Source organism: Papilio polytes, unplaced genomic scaffold (genome assembly GCF_000836215.1).
Source record: "Papilio polytes unplaced genomic scaffold, Ppol_1.0 DF824382.1, whole genome shotgun sequence".
NCBI classification, from domain to species: Eukaryota; Metazoa; Arthropoda; class Insecta; order Lepidoptera; family Papilionidae; genus Papilio; species Papilio polytes.
The window spans coordinates 721335-743208 of record NW_013524822.1 but is presented as its reverse complement, the minus strand read 5'-3'; the positions used below and the strand labels follow the sequence as shown (position 1 = coordinate 743208).

General features: G+C 32.9%; 2 protein-coding genes across 3 annotated transcripts in view; one reads left to right on the top strand and one right to left on the bottom strand.

Annotated features, from left to right (window-relative positions):
- Positions 1–3816, bottom strand: part of LOC106111375 — a 6961-nt gene extending 3145 nt beyond the window's left edge. Inside the window, exon 1 of the mRNA XM_013293432.1 lies at positions 3791–3816. The gene's annotated coding sequence lies outside the window, so the exon portion shown is untranslated. The remainder of the gene's footprint in view (positions 1–3790) is intronic.
- An 8261-nt stretch (positions 3817–12077) lies between these two features.
- Positions 12078–21310, top strand: LOC106111230 (U8-agatoxin-Ao1a-like). Of its 2 annotated transcripts, none has more exons than XM_013293261.1 (4): positions 12078–12142; positions 19103–19211; positions 19854–19929; positions 20255–21310. In XM_013293261.1, the coding sequence occupies exons 2-4, from the start codon at positions 19127–19129 to the stop codon at positions 20415–20417; spliced, it is 324 nt and encodes a 107-aa protein (XP_013148715.1). In that variant the 5' UTR covers positions 12078–12142; positions 19103–19126; the 3' UTR covers positions 20418–21310. The 2 variants fall into 2 exon arrangements, with proteins under 2 accessions (XP_013148715.1, XP_013148707.1); XM_013293253.1 differs by having other exon boundaries at positions 12089–12191.
- The last annotated feature ends 564 nt before the right edge of the window (positions 21311–21874 follow it).

The following is a 21874-nucleotide window of genomic DNA, read 5'->3' as shown; positions in this document are numbered from 1 at the left end:
ATCAACTGGTCTTGTTGACTTTGGGCAAGGCCTAGCTGATATTTGTTTCCGCAATTCCGACATAAATGTTTTATATAGTCGTTCGGTTTTCCCTAAACAATCGTGCATTGTTCGCGAGCAAATTCTGATAAAACTCAAATAAGAACGTTAAAAGTACAAAGTAATCGATTCCGAGCAGGTGCTTTGTATAGCAACAATACTTGTACATTTGTTTGATGAAATTGTAATATTTTATAATATTTTTGTATAGTTATTTCAGTTGTATATTTTTGTATACAGTTTTTAATTTATAAAATACATTAATGGAATAATCAATGTGTTTTTCTGCGTGTTAGATTACATCTATACAATTAATACAATTGGAGTGTCTGTATGTTAATACAATAATTTTTCATGTATATTTTTATGACCACGATCCCACCTGTATATGAAGTATTTGCTTTACCCAACGAAGTGCTTATTTTTAAAATGTTTGTCGTTCTGTCTTTTTGTCCTTAAAAATCTGTTCCTTCCGAGATATCTCAGGAATAATAGGACCAAGTTGACGGGAATTTTACTAGAAGATAGTTTATGTACGCGATAACATATATTTTTTTTTATAACATAAGGTGGCAAACGAGCAAGCGGCCACCTGAATCCACAGAAGTGGGAAGCAACCGCTGCCCATAAACATTCGCAATTACAGATGCGTTGCCTACGCTTCATCGACAGTAGAGGAGACGCACATAAAGAGGTTTTTTCCTCTTCCTATGCATCTCCTCCCCCGTCAAATCCACTTCCCCTTTCCATCTTCTCCTTATAAGAAAAGGGTGGTAAAGAGAAAGTGACTTAAATTAGGCCTCCGGCACCACACTCATCAGACGGAACACGGAATTGCTTCCATTTCACACCTGTCTTCTGTCTTCTTACTACGTTTGTTTTAAATAAATCGTTATCTGTAATAATTACTGATGAATAGTGTTCAAATCGTTTGCCAATACGCCTTCATTTACTATGGAGACTATTAACAAGCCGTTATAATACTAACCTATCACAAACTTTTCCAGTGTGTAAAAGTGTACGCAGAAGTTTAATGGAGCAAACATTTATTATCAAAAGGCTACATGAAACCAAGTTGCGGAGTCATTGTGTTACGTATTGTGTATTTCTAAACTCTGGCGCCCTCTTGTTAATGTCAGCATTGTAATGTTTATTTGAGTAAAATTTAGTACAATTTCATACATGTTTCGTTTCATGGTGCGGACTAGTGTAGACAGTGTTTTAAAGATGTCTACACAGAAATGCTCGAGTCGACTGATCGAAGTGGGTAATGCGTGCAGTATTACGCTCCCTCGAAACCCACCTTTATCTATCTAACTACTAATATAATAAAGCGTAAACACACACTTCTTTGTTGCCTAAGATGTCAGCAATATTAGCGTATTTTTGAATAACTCTTTTTTAAATAAAAAGCCCTACACTTACGTTACGCTTCAGACTATATATTTTTACGCCATTAAACTTAGGGGTAAATATTTTTTATAAAAACCTTAATATGGGAATGAGACCATAAGTTGCTGCCAACATCAAGAAATCAAAGTTGCCTGTTTGACATCATTTAATGTAATTTCGACATTGGCAATTGATAATTTGACAATAAAATGATTTCTTTTAAAATTTATGCGGATGAAGTCGCATGGGAACAGCTAGTCAGACATATACGCAGAATAAGTTTGTATGTAAATAGAACAAACGGTCGATGTAGTCCGTACCTTTATAAATTTCATTGTAAAAGAAATTCAACGTTGCCCAAACGAATCGGAATTGAGAAAGGTATTTTCATGAATGTATAAAATTATACAATCCAGTTCTACTTTTTTTTAAAACGAACGAGTTTAGTCAATGTTAGACAGATTACAAGGATTTTTTTATAATAATATTTCTTTATCATTAAACTAGCTTTAACCCGCGACTCCGTCCGTGTGTGATTAAAAAAACCAGAACTAAGTAGCCTATGTGTTCTTCCAAATTATCCTTTACTTTATGCCAAATTTCATAGAGGTCCGATCAGCAATTTAGGCTACAAACTCTAACAAACATTCATCTATCTAAACTTTCGCATTTATAATATTAGTAAGACTAGTAAGAAGTAAGATAACGAACGTATACAGATATCTTAACTTTATGTGAACCGATAGAGCAAACAGAAAAGTACAAAATACAACTAAGAAATAACAGAATGTAAAAAAAAATGTTATTTTGAACGCAATATTTGAATTTAAAAATATGTAGATATCGCACCTATAGTGCGGCAACCATACATGTTGTATTACTTCGATATGAGTTTGAAATTGAATTTACAACTACTTGACGTGGGACGAAGCCAATGTGCTGGAAATATTGAATATTATTCGAAATAGACTTTAAATTGCCTTGTCTATGACGTCAGGATATTGTCAGTTTCAGTTGGAAAACTGATAGCAAATCATGAGTCTTAAATAATAAATAATCTGTAATACTATAACCCCAATATAATCTATACTTATATTAATATTATAAAGAGGATAGATTTGTATTTTTATATATATTGAGATAACTCAAAAACTACTGTACCGATTTCAAAAAAAAAAATCGCCATTAAAAAGCTATATTATCTCTTAGTAAAATCTGGATATATTTTTTATTACTTTTTATTTTTTTACACGTACGAAGTCGCGAGCAACAACTAGTAACCAGTAAATTGAAGAATGGTTTTCAAGACATTTTTGTAACTATGATAATTTTAAGGAAACTTGTGCAATCGTTAAGTCTGAAATAGTAATTTACCAACATTCGATATTTTACTAAAATAAACTAATCGAAAAACATTCAAATTTGTTCGTTCGACTTTATAATACACAGAAGTATAAAAGCAGTCGCTGCAGAAATTGCAACCTGGAAAATGTTATCGAGAAAGATGTCTACGAAGAAATCCGCAACAGCAGGAAAGAAGTAAATTGTTCGTTATTATTTTTCAAGTAAGTCCACGATTTATAGATAAAAATATACCAAGTAATTGTTTTTTACTTAATTTACTTTACTTGATAAAAGTAACATTTGTATATACTTAACAAACTACGATTAGAATTATACAAAGAAAACTAGTCACTATTATTCATTACTGCTGAGGGTCTATCACGAATATTTGCAAGACAGTTGCGTCTACTCTAAACACTATCGAGTGTAATGTACCCCAATAAATCTCATACAAATTTTGTCGATAACTTTACTAATAAGTTGTCATGAATATTCGAGACTAGCTGTTCCCGTGCGGCTTCATCCGCATGAAATTGTGAAAATTTTATTTTGTTGTTTACATTTGTCAAATTATCAATAGCAAATGTCAAAATGACACGACATGACAAACCTTAGCAATCTTTCTTTCTTGATGTTGGCAGCAACTTATGGTCTCTTTCCCACATTAGGGTTTTTATCTTAAATATTTACCCCTTGAGTTTAATGGCGTGAAAATATATAACCTAAAGCGTGACGTAAGTGTAGGACATTTTATTAAAAAAAGGATAATTCAAAAATATGCTGTAGTTGCTGACATCTTAGGCAACAAAGAAGTGTGTGTTTACGCTTTATTATAATAGTATAGATATAGATAACCGGATAAGGCTACAAATGTAAAGATATTAACGTTACGTAATTACATATACGAAAATAAAAGCCAAGTTTATTAAAATAGAAATATGTACAACAATCTAAAACCAGGCGAGTGCTAAATCTATCGGAGCTATTCACGTAAATAGATGTTTGAATAACTGACCTCTGAACGACCTTTGCTTACTTCTTACTAAAATAAAGTTCCTTAAAAAGAATTATACTAAAGTTATTCTATTATAAATTTTTATGAATAACAAGCTGTTTCTCGCAACTTCGTCTGTGTGAATTAGTAAAAAATATATCCTATGTTACTCACTGATAACGTGACTTCTAAATGTAAAAAAAAATAAAATCGGCCTACTAGTATTTGAGTTATTTCATATACATACAAAAATGTCACTTTTCTCTTTATAACATAAGTATAATACAACTTAAATCATTAACGAAATAATAAAAAAAAAATGCTACGTGTTTATTTGATTTTAATTTATGTATCGTAAAAATCATTCAACTTTGTTATAGAATATATTGCAAATACTAAAAGACAAGATTCTCGAATGTCCCATCGTTTATTTAATTTGAAGTCTGTAACTCAATTCCAATGCAACGTTCCCGGACCGATATTTTATAGCAATTTCAATCGACTTAGAACATCTTTATTGAGAAATTTCTTTACTTTAAAACTTCATCTACTTTTTACTTAAGTGTTAAATAATAAATTAAGTAACTTGAGACTTCCGTTACGTAGGCACGTGTACAACATACATTTATCTATGTCTAACCCGGCTTTAACTGATGTGAATTTGCGGCACGAAAATTTAGGTAAAATGCCACCAAAAAAAGATCCTACGTTTCTATTTCCATGCTTTGTTTGTGTATCCAAAAATAATTAACTTGATATCAAAACTGCAAAGCAAACTATGAGTCTCGTTGTATAAAATCATAACAGATTTGGGATCGGTGTTGTTATTGGTACTGAGTATGATAATAGGTTAATAAATTATTATATTAACCTATTAGTAGAGATTTCACGACTTGCGTACGTTAATATTCACATGTATGTGGTAACTTACCTGATAATGTTAACCCTATAATTATTTTTTTTTTATAACAAAAGGTGGCAAACGAGCAAGCGGCTACTAGAATCCGCCAAAATGGCGAGCGGCCGCTGCCCATAGACATCCGTAATTGCAGATGCGTTGCCTATCCTTATGACAGAGGAGGAGATGCACATAAAGAGGATATCTCCCCTTCCTATGCATCTCCTCCTCTGTCAAATCCACTTCCTCTTCCCAACATCTTATGAGAAAAGGGTGGTTAAGAGAAAGGGACTTAAATTAGGCCTCCGGCACCACACTCATCAGACGAAACACGGAATTGCTTCCATTTCACGCCTGTCTTCTGTGTGGTCGTGGTATTACACCGGGCGTGCCGGCCTATTTGTGCTAAGATGTTAACGCGGGCACTACCACTGTATAATTATTATATCGAGCTGTTGCCCCCAACTTCGTCAACGCAATACTAAGACAAAAAGTAGCCTATAATATGCCCGTCTATGTTAGCTACCCTTTAGTAAAAATTCGGTCGAAGTCGGTCCAGCTGTTTCGGAGATACCCTGAACAAACGCCGCTTGCGGACAGACAGACAGATAGAAAAAAAAGTTAAATCCGATTTTCATTAACAGCAAAGCAAATAATCTTCTTCGCGAAATCTGGAGTATTTTTTTTAATATTACGATCGGACACTCCAATTTTTTATATGTTATTTGTTATAGCATTTGAGGATATGCTTAAGAAAGGAGTGGATTCAGATATGACGCCTGATAGAGATGTATGGAAGAGCAGCACATACTGTGCCGACCCTTCATAAGGGATGAGGGCAAGTGGATGATGATTACTCTAATTTTATTTATATGTATAGATAATGTAAAAAAATCAACTATAGATAAACATTTAGAGAGAAAATCGTTAGAAAAACATGTATTTATTTCTGTTTAGTCGTAGATATATAAAAGATATAAAAGTACAATATATTTTTTACAGTAAGAACTTACGTAAAACAGATCGAAAACTTAATAAATAATTTTTAACACAACAATGACAAAACAATAAATGAAATACTTCGAATACAAGAATGTTTTTAACCCTATTCAGAACTTTATAGATAAGTTCATTGTTATTTCATTCAAAAACAATTACACTTTACTTCGCAATTCCAATAGCATGGACTCAAGACTTTAACATTCCGAGAGTAAGTTAGTTCATTTGTTATTCAAGTTCATTAAGTAACAATAATGTAATACAACTGCACTTCATTCCGTATTCCGGGACTAGCGTCTGTGAATTATTAATGGCAACTTTAATTGTTTTTTAACTACCATTTATCTTCTTACAATTGTTGCTCGGATGAATACTTAAACGCCTGTCGTTTAAGACTACAATGGAGTCTCCAGTTTATAACTCGAAACAAATTGTAGATGTTTTTTTCTAAAATATTTACATGATCAATTTCAATTATGTGATTACTGTCTTTTTCTTACATTTATTTATTAATAGAAAAGGCTTTTATGTATCTATACTATTATAATAAAGCGTAAACACATACTTACTTGTTGCGTAAGATGTCAGCAATTACAGCATATTTTTTAATAATAATTTTTTTAATAAAAAGCCCTACACACGTCACGCTTTAGGCTATAAATTTTCACGCCTTTAATCTTAGGGGAAAATAAATATTTTGGATAAAAACCCTAATGTGGGAAAGATACCATAAGTTGTTGACCATAATTTTAATAACTTTATGCGGATGAAGTCGCATGGGAACAGCTAGTTTATATATACAGGACTATATCTATGCCAAATTTCATCGCGATCCGTTCGGCTGTTTGGGCTACAAACTCTAACAAACAACCATCTAAACTTTCGCATTTATAAGTGTGATAGTTTGATAATTTATCTATTTATGGTGCTTTTTGTAAAAAATACTTGTAATTTTTATACAAAAATAATAACTTACTTCCAGTTATCATCGTTAAACATTACAGAAGCTAAAAATCACTTCCTAAAGAAACCTACATTTCGAAGATAAAAATTGGATACCCCCTCGAGGTTTGAAAATAAAAGTGAATCCACGAAGTTAGTGGAGGGCACGATCTCATTAAGTTGTGTCTGAAACTTAGCAAGTTACTTAAGGGTGTGCCTCTAAGGTGTTAGTTTCTTAAGCTCTATTTAACAAAGTTACGTCGAAATTGTTCTATCAGTTTTTATATGAAATTAATTTTATTTTACCGAATTTGAAAGTAAATGAAAAAGTATGAATGGATTTTGTGAAATTGGATATGCTTAAGGAATCGAATTCATATATAGATAGTTTTATGGAAGAGTCCATACTGTGCCGACACTATGTAGGGAAAATTACTGGTGATAATATTTATGTAGTCTCTCCAGAAAATAATATTGTTATCATTATTTGGAAACGGAAGGAATAGTAGATGTAGTTTTATAAAAGTCGCTCAGAAGCTCAGTTGCTCAGTATATTTCTAATCATCAACACGGAACGTTCGATATCTTTATGTAGTTGCTTTAGCGTTTGTTTTAATGTAATTAACAAGTAAAGGAAGAGGAAGACCGAAAAAAGTATGTATGGATTGTCTGAAAGAGTATATAAAAAAGGAGTGGATTCAGATATGACGGCTGATAGAGATGTACGGAAGAGCAGCACATACTGTGCCGACCCTTCATAAGGGATAAGGGCAAGTTGATGATGAACAAGTAGTATAGCCGTTCATCTATTTTTTTAAATAATTTATCGTAATCGAAATATCTAAGAATATTTTATGTAACGCAATAAATACTTATGTAGATTTATATCTAGACTAAATATTCAATGTTAACACTAGAATTTATTTAATTTTCTTTCAGTTTATTTTATGCAATAGCACGATCTTCAATAATTTACATTTGTTTGTTTGAATTCGAACTATTTCCTTTTAGCAGCGTTGCGGCTGCTTTAATGGAAGCAATTTATTTTACATTTCTTCATGAAAATAAAAAACTAATGTTTCAAGATGATGGTCTTTAAAAAATCCAAAAACTACTGAACGTTAATGAAATAAATGCGAATGTTAAGATGGAATGGAAGTTTTTTTTATTACGAAAAAATTGAAGCGGAATAAATTCATAACACAAAATAAAATTTCTCAAAGTTTTTGACATGATTCCTTAAGGGGTACACGTACCTTTAATAAACTTATAATGAGGAAGCCTTATTAGAACAATCTCATGTTGTGTTTACAGAGTTTTGTTTATTTTATAATTATTACGTTTTTGCAAATTTTTTTTGGACTTAAATTAAATACATTTTCGATATTCACTCGTTTACAATTAAACGATATATTTTATGTTTTATCGATAAAGGCTTTTTTTAAGGCTCTATTTTACAACATAACAACTTTGACCGTGTTCTAATTTCCTGCCCTTGGTGTCCCAAAATGTCCTTCACCCAGATCAGTAGTACATTTTATATGGAAATTTTATTTTTTTACCTTTTAAAATCCATCTCCAAATATTGATATAACTGGCATCTTTTAATTAACATCTAAAATCGGAATTAAAAAGATATGCTGAATCATTATATTTATTAAAAACACACGAGAGAGAAAGCTAGTCAAAACTATAATTCTAAAAAAACATTTTCACATAAATCAATTAAACACAATGTTAAATTCGTAGCGCTACAGTTAGAAAACATTAACTAGCTTGTAACAATAAAATAACATAGTTTCTACTTGTTCGTGTTACAAATTAAATTGGTTTGATATTCCAAATCCAATTATATGAACTCGTATCAAACAATAGAAAGTTGCATCTATTATAATAAATCTAACATAGATAAAACTTTTCTATTATTATTACGAGAAACCAGCTTTAGCCCTAGATTCACTCAGCGAGAAAAACAAAAGTAGCCCATGTGTTTTTTAGCACTAAGCTCTACCATGCCAAATTTTATCGAGATCCGTTCAGTCTTTTAGGCTACAATTCTAACAAACATCCATCCATCCAAACATTCGTTCCTATTTAAGACAACATTGTAATAAAATAATTATTTACTGAATTAAAGTTCAGTTTACTTATGTTCCGCCTTACTTTTTAGAGCCCGTATATCAACTTTTATGGTTGAATTAACGAGTTGGAAATATCCTTTTTCTGTTCCTCTACATTAAAGGTCGAAATTCCATCTTCTTTAGTTTTTTTAAAAATAAATGACAAGAACGCAGCTATCGTGCGGTTTTCGCTGAACTTTCTGCTCCGCACAGCCGCGTTGTGGAACGGTCTATCCTCGGCGGTATTTCCAAACCAATACGACTTAGGGTCCTTCAAGAAGCGAGCCTATCATTTCCTTAAAGGCCGGCAACGCATCTGTAGCTCCTCTGGTGTTGCGGATGTCCATGGGCGTCGTTGACCACCTTAGTGTTCACGCCGCTCGTTTGCCCCCAATAATCTTTTCTCGTTGAAATTTGTAACCATCATAAAAGCTTTGAACATTATTAGGTTAAACTGACGACTCTTTTAAAGTAGTCTTTGAAGCTTTATGTCGATGTTCATATTAGCTAATGCATTGGTTTACGACGTATAAGGAAATCACAAGTTCACGAGGCTATAAAATTTTAATTAATTGCTACATTACATTGCATACGAATTTGTATGTTTCTGGAGTAGACAGCGCTATGTCAGAGCCGTGCCAAAACCATTGTCTACACCTCTGGGTTACTGGTGTGTATTGTTTACTACATTAAGCTACAGATGGTCAGTTATAATTGACAGTTTTAATTGAACAGTAGAACTGTTGTGTTGACAAAATTTTAACTGTCAGTTGAACTGTACTGTTAATGTTTTCCCTACAAACGAGCAGTTTTGCGACGAGCGTCGGTGGCTCAGTGGTTTGAACACTTGACTTGTAATCTACAGGTCTTGGGTTCGAATCATGCCATATACCAATGTGATTTTCGATTTTTCGAATTTTCATATGTACATAATTTACCCGACGTTCTTACGGTGAAGGAAAACATCGTGATGCAACCTGCACATATCGGCGAAGAAATTCAAAGATATGTGTGAAGTCGACCAACCCACACTTGGCCAGCGTGGTTGACTATGGCCTAGTCACCCCGTATTAGGATAGGCTCCGAGCCGGTGGGGACGTATAGTGAGCTGGTGATGATGATGAGCAGTTTTAACAGAACAGTTCGACTAATTAGTTAAGGAATTGAGCTGGCATTATCATAATCAAAAATTACATGGTTTTAAGTAGCAAAATGGATATACATTGTATAACTGCGACATATTTGAAAATGGGCTATAGAAAATTTAAATTCAATAGATAAAAGTTTCAAAGTACACTATAAATTTTATGGAATAGCGAAGTTATTTGTTGTTATAAAAATATAACATAAGGTAAGCAACTCTAAGTGCAATATGCTGCGATGTGTTGACTTTTCTCAATAAAATACACCCACCTTGATATCGGGAAAGTTATGGACTTTACAAGCTTTACTAGTTGCACTCTTCAACATTAATTTCCAGTTCATTTTAATATTTGCGTTTTTAAGATTCAACTATAGATATCTAACATTGAAGAAAGAGAAGAAAATTTATATTAAAAAAAGTCAAAAATGGTTGGCAATTGTCATAAAATTAATGGATTATCATAGAAATTTATATCTATACTAATATTATAAAGAGGGAAACCTTGTATTTTTGTATGTATTGAATTAACTCAAAAACTACTGGGACATTTTTTCAACATCAGAAAGGTAATTTATCTATGAGTAACACAGGCTATATTTTATTATTACTAATGTTTAGTAACTATTAATAAACAGCGTGTTTCTGGACAGCGGCGTTAAAAAGAAGTATAGAAGATATCGCGAACACAAACAATAAGGGTAATCGAAAAATCAGCTTACAAACTACTGGGCTTAGGAATTTGGAATCTTGCATCTTTAGATTTATGTTATTACGTAGATTACTACTAAGTTAATACTTTTGGTAATAGGTTGAAAAAAACGGGCGAACGTAATAGGTTATATTTGTAATATCACGTGGGCGAAGTCGTGAGCAACAGCTAGTACACAATATATCGATATTACATTTTTAATGAGTCATAATACGCTTATATTAAAAATGTGATACCCATCGTAGATACTGAAGTATTTTGCTACGTCGTAGCGGTCTACAAGTGTAGATATCGACATGTCTAAGATTTCGTTGCGTTGCATTAAAATAAATCACCGTTTACATACACAATTATCAATGTAAAGAAGATAATTGTATAACTAGATGTTGCCCGCGACTACGTCCACGCTATATTAATATAAAAAAGTAGCCTATAATATGTTAGATACCTCAGTGAAAGAGTCTGGTCGAAATCGGCCCAGCCGTTTCGGAGATTTCCCAGAACAAACGCGGCTTGCGGACAGACAGACAAAAAAAATGAAATGCGATTTTCGTTATGAGCAACGCAAATACATCATATTACCGAAATCTGATTTTTTCTTTAGATATTACAGACACTTCAATTTTATTATATGTATGGATTACTTCTAAATTCAATTTACATAAATGAAACAAGAAAGTTGTAGAATGTAGAGAATAGAAAAGAAAAAGTTGTTCCAGAAGTAATATCGTTCGATAATCGATTCAAGTTCCGTTCTCGTATAAAACTGTAGTTTGTCGCTTCCGTCCTTGTAGAGGGGAGTATTTGAATGTATTTGCTCAGTTTTCCGCTAGCATTTGCTACTAGACCAGTAAGCGAGCAAAGAGCGACGGCGCAGATGACGACTAATAACATTTTGTTGACAACCCGCGGTGGTGTGACAGAGACGGCACTGTCGAATATATCATATAGAGCTGTATACCAGGATTTTAGAAAAATTGCGCATTTTTTTATATACCACGTGTATATGTGATAATTTTACAAGTAGACATTTGATTTATCACTATGTCCGAATTGTCAGCATTTATGCCTATATTATGTGAGAAAAAGTAGTCAAATAGGGAACTGATAAAAGAGATCATGTAATAGCGCACAATTCTTATAAATTTCACAGCCCATTTATGCAATAATTGCTACAGCTCGCTTTTATTTAAATTATTGTTGCTTACAAGAAGAATGTATTTTATAGTTAATTTTAATGTAACCTAATAGTAACTAACATTCAGTTTTTTTACGTAGACCAACTTATATCCTATTAAATTTGTCTTGCACACTACAAATTTAACAAGAAATGAATTATTAAATTCAATCTTTCCACTAGTGTACTTATTAATTAATTAAAAATGTCACATTAAAATATCCTTAATAATTTTATTTTATTCAGCTCTATAGAGTTCCGCCTACTGGTTTCGCATCAGGCTGTGGTATAAGGGCTGGTTCGACGCGCTGGCAGTCACTCGTGCTGCGACTCGCCTCCCGAACAGTCGGGGAGGCGTCCCGACGATACGAAATTAACGCGCGCGTACGTATTTACCCCTACTATTTATCGTCCGTGTTTAGTGCTACTAACGGTGAGTTGAGAATTGTGTGATAACATTTGTGTTGGTTTAGGTAACTTTTTTTTATCACATTATCAAAAGAAATATTTATCCTTCCTTAAGTACTTAAAAGAGAAATTATGTAATACATTTTGTGTAAATTATACGTAATTGTTGAACAAGAATGAGATTGTCAATTTCATTTAAAAAAATGCCGTTGAATTAATTCAATTAGTTGAAACCATTAATTATTGATGATTTGTGTTTGTACTTTGTACTTCTTTATGTTATTTATTTTCACTAGCTTTCGCCCGCGACTCTGTCCGCGTGGAATAAAAAAACAAGGAATATCTTATGTGTTCTTCCAGACCATCCAATCCGTCTATGAAAAATTTCGTCCAAAATTTCGTCAAGATCCGTTCAGCCGTTTAGGCTACAAACTCTAACATTCATCCATCTAAACTTTCGCAAATATATAATTAGTAAGATTGTTTTTTACGTTAATTATTACAAATTTAATTTATAATTGGAAATTGTAACAATAGATGGCTCAGCCGATAAGTACGCTACTGTCTTGTTGACCGCAAAAGCTCTCATAAATATTCAAGGGGACATTACGCGTTTCATTTGTTTACTAGTAATTTTTGGTTTTGTTGAAGTATTGTTATTATTCAGAATAAATAACAATTCCTTTTGGATAAAATGAGTACAAGGATACTTTATTTTATTTATATTATACACTAATATATGCTAAACCGAATTAATTTTAAAAGCTATTTGTACTATTATAAAGAGGAAAGATTTGTATTTTTATATGTATTAAAATAACTCAAAAACTACTGCGTCAATGTCAATTTCATACCATTAAAAAGCTTATCTTATACAGGTAATCTTTTTAGTACATTAGCTATATTTTACTTTTTTTTTAATTACACGCGGACGAAGTTGCCAGCTGGTTAATTATAGAACACGGCTTAACTAATACCAGTCTGGATTCTTCATTAGACCTACCAATCTTAAATGCCTTTGGCTCTTATTACCTTATTAAGATTATTAATGTATTTAATATTCTATACTACAGTATTATCTATTCCACCCTACGTACATTTAATTTTATTGTTTATTGTCCTGATTCTTTACACAGGATGTCCTGAAATTCATTCAAAGTCTATTTATTTATTTTAAAAGTAAGGACTAAAAATAAGACGCAGCTACTCAATAACATGTATATTTAAATATTATTCATTTTTTTTTAATAATGTATAAATAAAATTTTTATTTCAAATTTATTTTATTTACGCAAGAACTATATGGTGCGAAATATCTTCCAGGTACTGTTGCGAAATTCCGCCGTGATTAGGTATTGCCTTGTTAATTACAACGAGACAAACTCCCTCTCGTTCTACAAATAGCTAATTAGATAGCGAGTGCAAACAAAACAATAATAATGAAAAGAAACTAACCGTAATTCAAATCATTAACTGACTTTCGTACAGACATAAGCGTTGTATTGATTCTTGTTTCATTTCCGCGCTTTAAAAATGTTCCAATGAATGTAGCTGTTAAGGGACACCGCCAGATTCCCTAACTGTACTTAGTTATTACATTGATATATGACGTCACACGATGTTCCTGATGACGGCTCCTAACTTCGAATGTAATAAATTCTACTCCCAAATTTACATATCTCAGAAGAGTAGAATTTGCGTCGTAATAATTTCCTATGTTACATTTGCATGTCGACAAAAGGATTTACAAAGTTCTTGGAAATGGTAATCTTCCCCAATTTATGTATTATTTATTTGCATTAATTAATTATAGTAAATTAGGAAATAAAGAAATATTTTTGTTACCTTTGACCAAACTCTCGCACAACTGTTTAGTTGCGCTATAATTTCTTTGAGCTTACAGTGTGCAACTAAACAGTTGAATCGGTTGCAAAACAATCGACAATCACACAACAGCTAGACAAGACATGCATATTTCTCTACGTGTGACCTGAGTATGACGTCATGAAATTATCTTAACGGAAATGGAATTACAAAACATTAGCAGGCTTCAATTTCTTTAAGAACTTCTAATACCTGTTACCAAATTCAATTAAAACAGTATTTACATTTTATACTTTTTAAAAAAGTAGCGCGTCAACATGTAATCCACTTAGTTCTCCACTCTTAATCGATAGCTCTTTTATTACCCATAAATATATTGAATGCCAAGTAAACACTCTCATTGATAGATTAAAGTTTACATTATAAAGTACAGTCGGCTGCAATTTATACTTCTATACTATTATAATGAAGCATAAACACACACTTCTTTGTTGCCTAAGATGTAAGCAATTACAGCATATTTTTGAATAATTCACGTCACGGTTTGGGCTATATATTTTAACGTCATTAAACTTAGGGGGTAAATATTATGGATTAAAACTTCAATGTGAGAAAGAGACCATAAGTTGCTGCCAACATCAAGGAAGCAAGGTTGTCAACATGTCATGTCATTTTGACATTTATAATTGATAATTTGACAAATGTAAACAATAATATAAAATTTTCATAATTTCATGCGGATGAAGTCGGACGAGAACAGCAAGTGTGTATATATTTACAAATCTTAAGAAACGTGTATACGCATTCGGTTTCAAAAATACGTATGGTTTTTTCCGTATGCTTCAATTTGAATACTATCAAAATACATTTTAGAAAACGACGGTCTTTACAAGTTTCTAATTTGTAAATGTATGCATGTTTTTGTTGCTGACTGTACATTACTAAACATGGTTTGAAGGCCTAATAAACCTTAATTTACGGTAGGCTGAGCCCTCGATGACGTCACGAGCTCGACATGCATTTATAAAATTAAACGTTAGTTATCATTGTGGAAAGAATTGTTAAAAACTAGTGTTATCTCAGCTATTTCAAAGCAATTAAGAGGGATGGTAATATGTTTTTGTATTGGTAAATTGGCATTGGAAAACCGTACTTAATTACTACGTTGGTAAGCAATTACATTACAAAAACATTAGCGTGTATGTTACATCATTATACGAAACAACTTTTGAATGTTGTATTTTTAACCAAATAACCTACAAATTAGTTACTGTTTTTGTCGTATGTCAGTTTATTTTAACGTGCTATGGTATATATTTCATATGATATTTGATAGCAAATAGCTATTTATATTTTAATATTTTTTTATTTAACTACGAGATAAGAGAGAAATGTCTACGAGAGGTTATCGCTTAAATTGAATTTAAATGATACGTTTTGGGTTCAATCAAAAATAGATAAAAACGTATTCTGTCTACTGTTGTAGGTAGTATTGTTACTGTTGTTGTTATTTTTCTATGTATCTCGTGTAAACCTATAAATTATGTGCATTACTTACTGTATTGTGTGAATGTGAATGTGTCATAATTTTGTCATGTAGGTTTATCAATAAATAAATAAATAAATCCGGAATTAGGAGTAAGAAATAGGAAGAATTTATAATTGTAAAGTTAATATTAGTAAGTGTTAACTGTGGATTTTACAAATATTTCTTTTATTTTAAGGAAATTATCTCATCTTTATGAGTAGCAGCGTCAAGTCACTTTATGGTTTTAATCTATACTTTGTGTTTTTGTATGTATTGAAATAACTTAAAAACTACTGGGACAATTTTAAAAATTTTTACACCGTTAGAAAGGTAATTTATCTGCGAGTAACATAGGCTACATTTTGTTATAATTTTTAAGTTCACGCGGGCGAAGTCGCGAGAAACATCTAATATATTAATAAAAAAATAAAAATAAGTTTTATCCGCGCAATCTGTGGGCATGGTTGACCTGTACTTTACCTATTTAGGTCAAATGTGCCATCCTATATTTTACACTTTATTGCGTTTACCTTACTTGTAGTATAGATACTGCATACAATCTTGTAGGTTTACAACTGGTAAAGACTTGTACATATTCTTGTATTTAAAGGTGTTTCCCGTTGGTCTTATCGAATCAATGGGATTTTTCTATTCATTCAATCGATTGATTTATAGATTCAAACAAATGGGAGTAAAACATTATTTTTTGATCGATCTTCCAATCGAGAAGCACGCTATTTTAATTTTAAGTTAGTATTGATAGAATTTGTCTACTTTATTTTGAGATTTTACGTTGGAATTACATCAAAATGAAATGAGAAATATACGAGTACTTATTAAAAATTAAGTTAATTACAGAAATGAGAATTTATTAATTTTGAACGGAGTGTACCGTATTATTCTGAAAAAACCATAATAACATTACAGATAATTTAAAGATTGCATTTTAATGTGTTTAGTAAGCGTTGAAATGTTTTTTAAATAAATATTAATGTTGAATATGCTACAACGAACACGTTTTATAAAGTTTCCGAGCTCTAGTTGGAATTAGCTAATACTATTTTAACATATTTCGGCTCGGACTATTTGTTCGTTTATTCCCAGTAGTGTAACGCGTTACCAAATTAATTGTGATAATGTGTTGCCATTGACTAACGTAATATGAAAATACTCTCCACAACGTAAATGTAATGTACATTTATTTTACACTTGCTGTTGCCCGCGACTTCGTCCACTATTAAGATAAAAAGGTAGCCTGTAATATACCCGTCTATGTCGGCTACCCGTAATAAACGTGGCTTGCGGACAGACAGACAAAATATTTTTAATGCATTTTCGTTATCAGCAACGCAAATACGTCAGTCACCCATTATTAGTGGGGACATAACAGACTTCTTTTTATTAGTAGTAGTAATTACTAAACAAGTTGATAAGATTTACTAAGCTAGGATTTGTAGGAACTTTTAATTCTGAAAGTAGCGAGTTAAATTTCAAGTTCTAGGATATATAAAAAATATATTATTCTTCATACAATAAAAAGCAGTAATTTCCACTAAAAGCCTCAAAGTATGTTTTTATGTAGGTTTAAATTGACTGGTGCTTAAGGCAGAAAAATTCTCTCTTTGTGTCGTTAACTTTAGATGTCATTGGGGACGAGTCTTTTAGTGGTCGGTCGAGTTTTGATATTAGCGGAATACGTTGACTTTAGGTAGCGGAACGCGTTTGTCGTAAATTACAACTTTTATTGAACATTCAACTTAATGTAGTGTACAATAAAGTACCAAATCGAACGTGGTATAGAATAAAATTAATAATAAGGTAATGGTTTTTTTTATAACATAAGGTTGCAAACGAGCAAGCGGCCTGAATCCAAAAAAGCGACCGCTGCCCATAGACATCCGCAATTGCAGATGCGTTGCTTACCATTATACGACGGAGGAGGAGACGCACATAAAGAGGATATTTCCCCTTCCTATACATCTCCTCCACCGTCAAACCCACTTCCCCTTCGCATCCCCTCCTTATAAGAAAAGGGTGACAAGAGAAAGGGACTTAAATTAGGCCTCCGGCACCACACTCATCAGACGAAACACGGAATTGCTTCCATTCAACGCCTGTCTTCTGTCGTGGTATTAAACCGGGCTTGCCGGCCTATTCCTGCTAAGATGTTAAAGCGGGCACTACCACTATTAATGGTATATAATAAATAATAAAACTATGCACTTGTCTATACTGAAATTGTAAAAAGGAAAAATTTGTATAATTGTATGAATTGATTTGAGATATTCTTTCACCATTAAAATGCTAGGTTATCAGTGAATAACATAGGCTATTTTTGTTAATCTTTCGCGGCGCCGAGATCGCAAGCAACAGCTAGTTTCATATAAATTGTATTTATTATGTATCTATTAACAAATTATGGATGGATTGTGTGAAATAGGACATGCATACGGAGTGAATTTCGATGACAGCTGATTGGTTAGAATATTTAAAAAAAACCATGATAGTTCAAACTATTACAAAGACAAGCTGTTCCCGTGCGGCTTTATCCGCATGAAATTATGAAAAATTTATTTTATTGTTTACTTTTATCAAATTATCAATTACAAATGTCAAAATTACATGACATGATGAAACCTTGCTTCCTTGATGTTGGCAGCAACTTTTGGTCTATTTCCTATATTAGGGTTCCAAAATATTTACCCCCTAAGTTTATTGGTGTTAAAATATATAGCCTAAAGCTTGACGCAAGTGTAGGGCTTTTTATTAAAAAAAATATTCAAAAATATGCTCTAATTGCTGACATCTTAGGTAACAAAGAAGTGTGTGTTTACGCTTTATTATAATAGTAGAGAAATAGATATACGAAAAAGTTGACGGTCGATGTTTAAATCTACAAAGGCCATGTTAATGAATTCGAGGCGCTGCCAAAATCCTATACGCATCATTAGCTATTCTTTGAGGTTTAAGTTACACATTGTATAGACATAAAGCCTCGTATCGATTGATCATTTAGTAGCTTAGATGTTAGAATTCAAGTAAATTGTAAAAGCCTATATTATATGTACTTACATATTATGATTACTTAATCGTACTAATGTTATAAATGAGGAAGTTTAGTTGGATGAATTGTTAGACTTTGTAACCTAAACGACTGAACGGATTTCGATGAAATTTGGTATAGATGTAGAGGATAGTCTGGAATAACACAGGCTATTCACTTTTGTTTTTTTCAATTCCATGCGGATGGAATCGCGCGCGATATTTAAATATTCTTCGGCCATGTTAATAAATATTTTAATTTTTCTTCCGTCTAATTTCTATTTTAATATTGCATTGACGACTTTGAGTTCGGAAGTAAGTATAGTAATTTATTAACTGTTTTTATTTTAGGCAAGTAGCCTATGTGTTCTTCCAGACTATCCTCGACATTTATGCCAAATTTAATTTTAATTCATTCAGCAGTTAAGGCTACAAACTCTACCAGACATAAAAACTTGTGGGCACTTTCGTGTTCATTAGCAATTTTAGGTTATGTTTAATTAATCATGCTGTATATTACATACAGGATGTTTTTTGTACAGACGAACAGCGGGAGGTCTGCTATCATGCAGCGCGCCGGCGCCATGTTCCTCGCGCTTGCAGCTGCACTGCTTGCGGTGCAGTCTGTGGATGCTTCCTACATTGATCCTGGTAAGTATACAAGGTCTTTCTCCGACCTAGCAACTTGTGATGAAAGAAGAGTTCTCACAATTAACAATAAATATAGCGATCCACGTTTAAAGTAGCAGACATTTTCCTTATCTTTCAGTTCCTGTACCAGGTGTAACACACCCTGTATGTATACATTTCTTATTTGCACTGTAAGTGAGATATGTACTAGGAGTTTTAGAGCTGGTCTGCATTCAACGTTTTAATTGTTAAGTAACAACTCCGTAACAAGAGATTAATATTGAAAGCAGAGACTGTATCAAAGACAATAAGCCAATACGACAAGAAATGTACCGATACAATGTTATTTTCACCACACAATATGTCCAAGTAACATGATAGTATCTCATACGAGACTTTCAGCCCCATCAGATCGAAAAAGAAAATAGAATATCTTATGGTACACTTTACTATGAAACTATTACTCTTTCAGATTTAAGCTTTTTACTTAGAGAAAACTTACAAGTTTTTATTTCATTCAAAATTTTATTGATTTTTTAATGAAACTATGACTTTTTAGTTTTATTTTATAAATTGTGATAGGGTAAAAAACTTGCGATCCTCCAAGAGCAGCACTTTTTGTTAGTTAATAAGCTTACTATGATTTAACGTAATTTCTAACAGGAGACGAGGATGTCAATCTAGATTGGGCGGATTACGCTGACAGGAACGATTTGCAAACCTTACGAGATGTTGGCAAGTGAGTAAATAGTCTCTTATATAAAAGAGGCTCTTTTATAATGCATATTTACATTATTAACTACATTCATTTAGCAAAAAATTCGGACGCAATATTAACGACCTTGAACAATTTCAAATAGTAGAAAATATGAATTAATAATGACAGTAAAATTGAAAAATCGATTCACTAAATAAAATCATCATTGTAGTCTCGTATTGTATGAAATATGACAACTTTATAATAATTATAAAATGTATCAGACATGAACAAATAAAATCCATTGCGTAGATATCATAGCAGTAGCCTCGTGACTTAGGCTAGCTATTCGATGATGTGATTCCAGACGTTCGTCGCTGATCTACGTTTTCAGGCGTGCCTGCATCCCGCGCGGTGGCAACTGCGACCACAGGCCTGGCGACTGTTGCCACTCCTCCTCCTGCCGCTGCAACCTCTGGGGCTCCAATTGCCGCTGCCAGCGCATGGGCCTCTTCCAGAAGTGGGGCTGAGATCAGCCCCATGCCCCCGCTTCCGACGCCACGACCACCGCGCTACACCGGACCTCTTGCTTTCAACTTCATTTCTATCTAATTCTTTCCCTCATCTATCTTCACATCTTAGATTTGATCGCCATTCAAAACAGGGACCTAGATATTTCTGTTTGAAAATATTTTTGGACCTATTATACAAAATTTAGAATGCATTATATGATTCCTTTGCAGTATCTATTGGGTTTTTTTAGATAATTCTTCTGTCTGAATGAGTCGGGCGTCCGCTTACGTGGTTGGGCAATCACCCAGCCTTATTGCCCAATCAGTACGCCTCGACGTTATGCTCGGCCATTCAGACCATGCCGACTGTCCACAGCATCGGGTTCTGGGTGATTGTATTTTTGTTTCCCATTATGTTTAGACTCAGAACCCCAAGCTCTGGCAGCGTTTAACTTCTTAAAATGTATGTATGTAGAGTATAAGCTAAAAGTAGAAAGTAGCGCTAATATTGATGGTAAACTTGTGTCAATAGGAAAGTAGATGTCATTACAAAATAGTAAAAAAAAAGTTATATTAATAAACGTTCTAGTTATTTAAGAGACTAACGATAATGGAAAACTTGGTGAAAGATTCAACAGAAAGCCTTTGGGAATAACAGCGCCATTTGTATTTGCGATTGGCAACTTAGTTTTTAACTTATCTATATGTATCGAAATACAAGTAATTCGTTATATTTAAATGGAATCTTAATGTATCGCTCTCGCACAGGGGGTATAAGGAATTGCAGCCTAGTAGACACTTCTGTACGTAGCTTCTTATTGTACGTTCCTGATGGAATATGGTATTATATTATAACGTATATTGGAATATGGAAATGATATATTGTATTAATAAATGTTTATGAAGATTGATACGTCTTTTATTGTTATAACCACTTCTCCACTATACGTCCCTACTAAGAGGCTTGGAGCCTACCCATAGTCAACTACGCTGACCCATTGGGTATTGCTTGACTTCACACATATCTTTAAATTTCGATGTTTTCCTTCACCGTAAGAACGTCGTGTAAATAATGTACATGTAAAATTCGAAAATCAGATCAAACATGGCGGGCTTCGAACCCAAGACCTGAATATTACAAATCATGTGTTAACACTAAGCCATGCTCTAGATCCACTTCAAAATCACATCACGACATTTTAAACCTGTACAAATTATGCAATAATGATATTAGTCTGTTAGTCCGTACACTGAACAAATCTTGAATGCTACCGAATCTGATAGACGTCAACATTAAAATGAAATTTAAAGTTTAAACGTAGCCTTAACATATAATACGTTGTAACATACCTAATGTCGTTTCAGTATACAGCCGTGACAGTTTTAAATAAGTCATTGGATACCTTTGACGTGTGCTCCGTCCTACTGACCTACCTCAACAATACTGACAGCTGCAATGAAAGCGAACGCTGCAC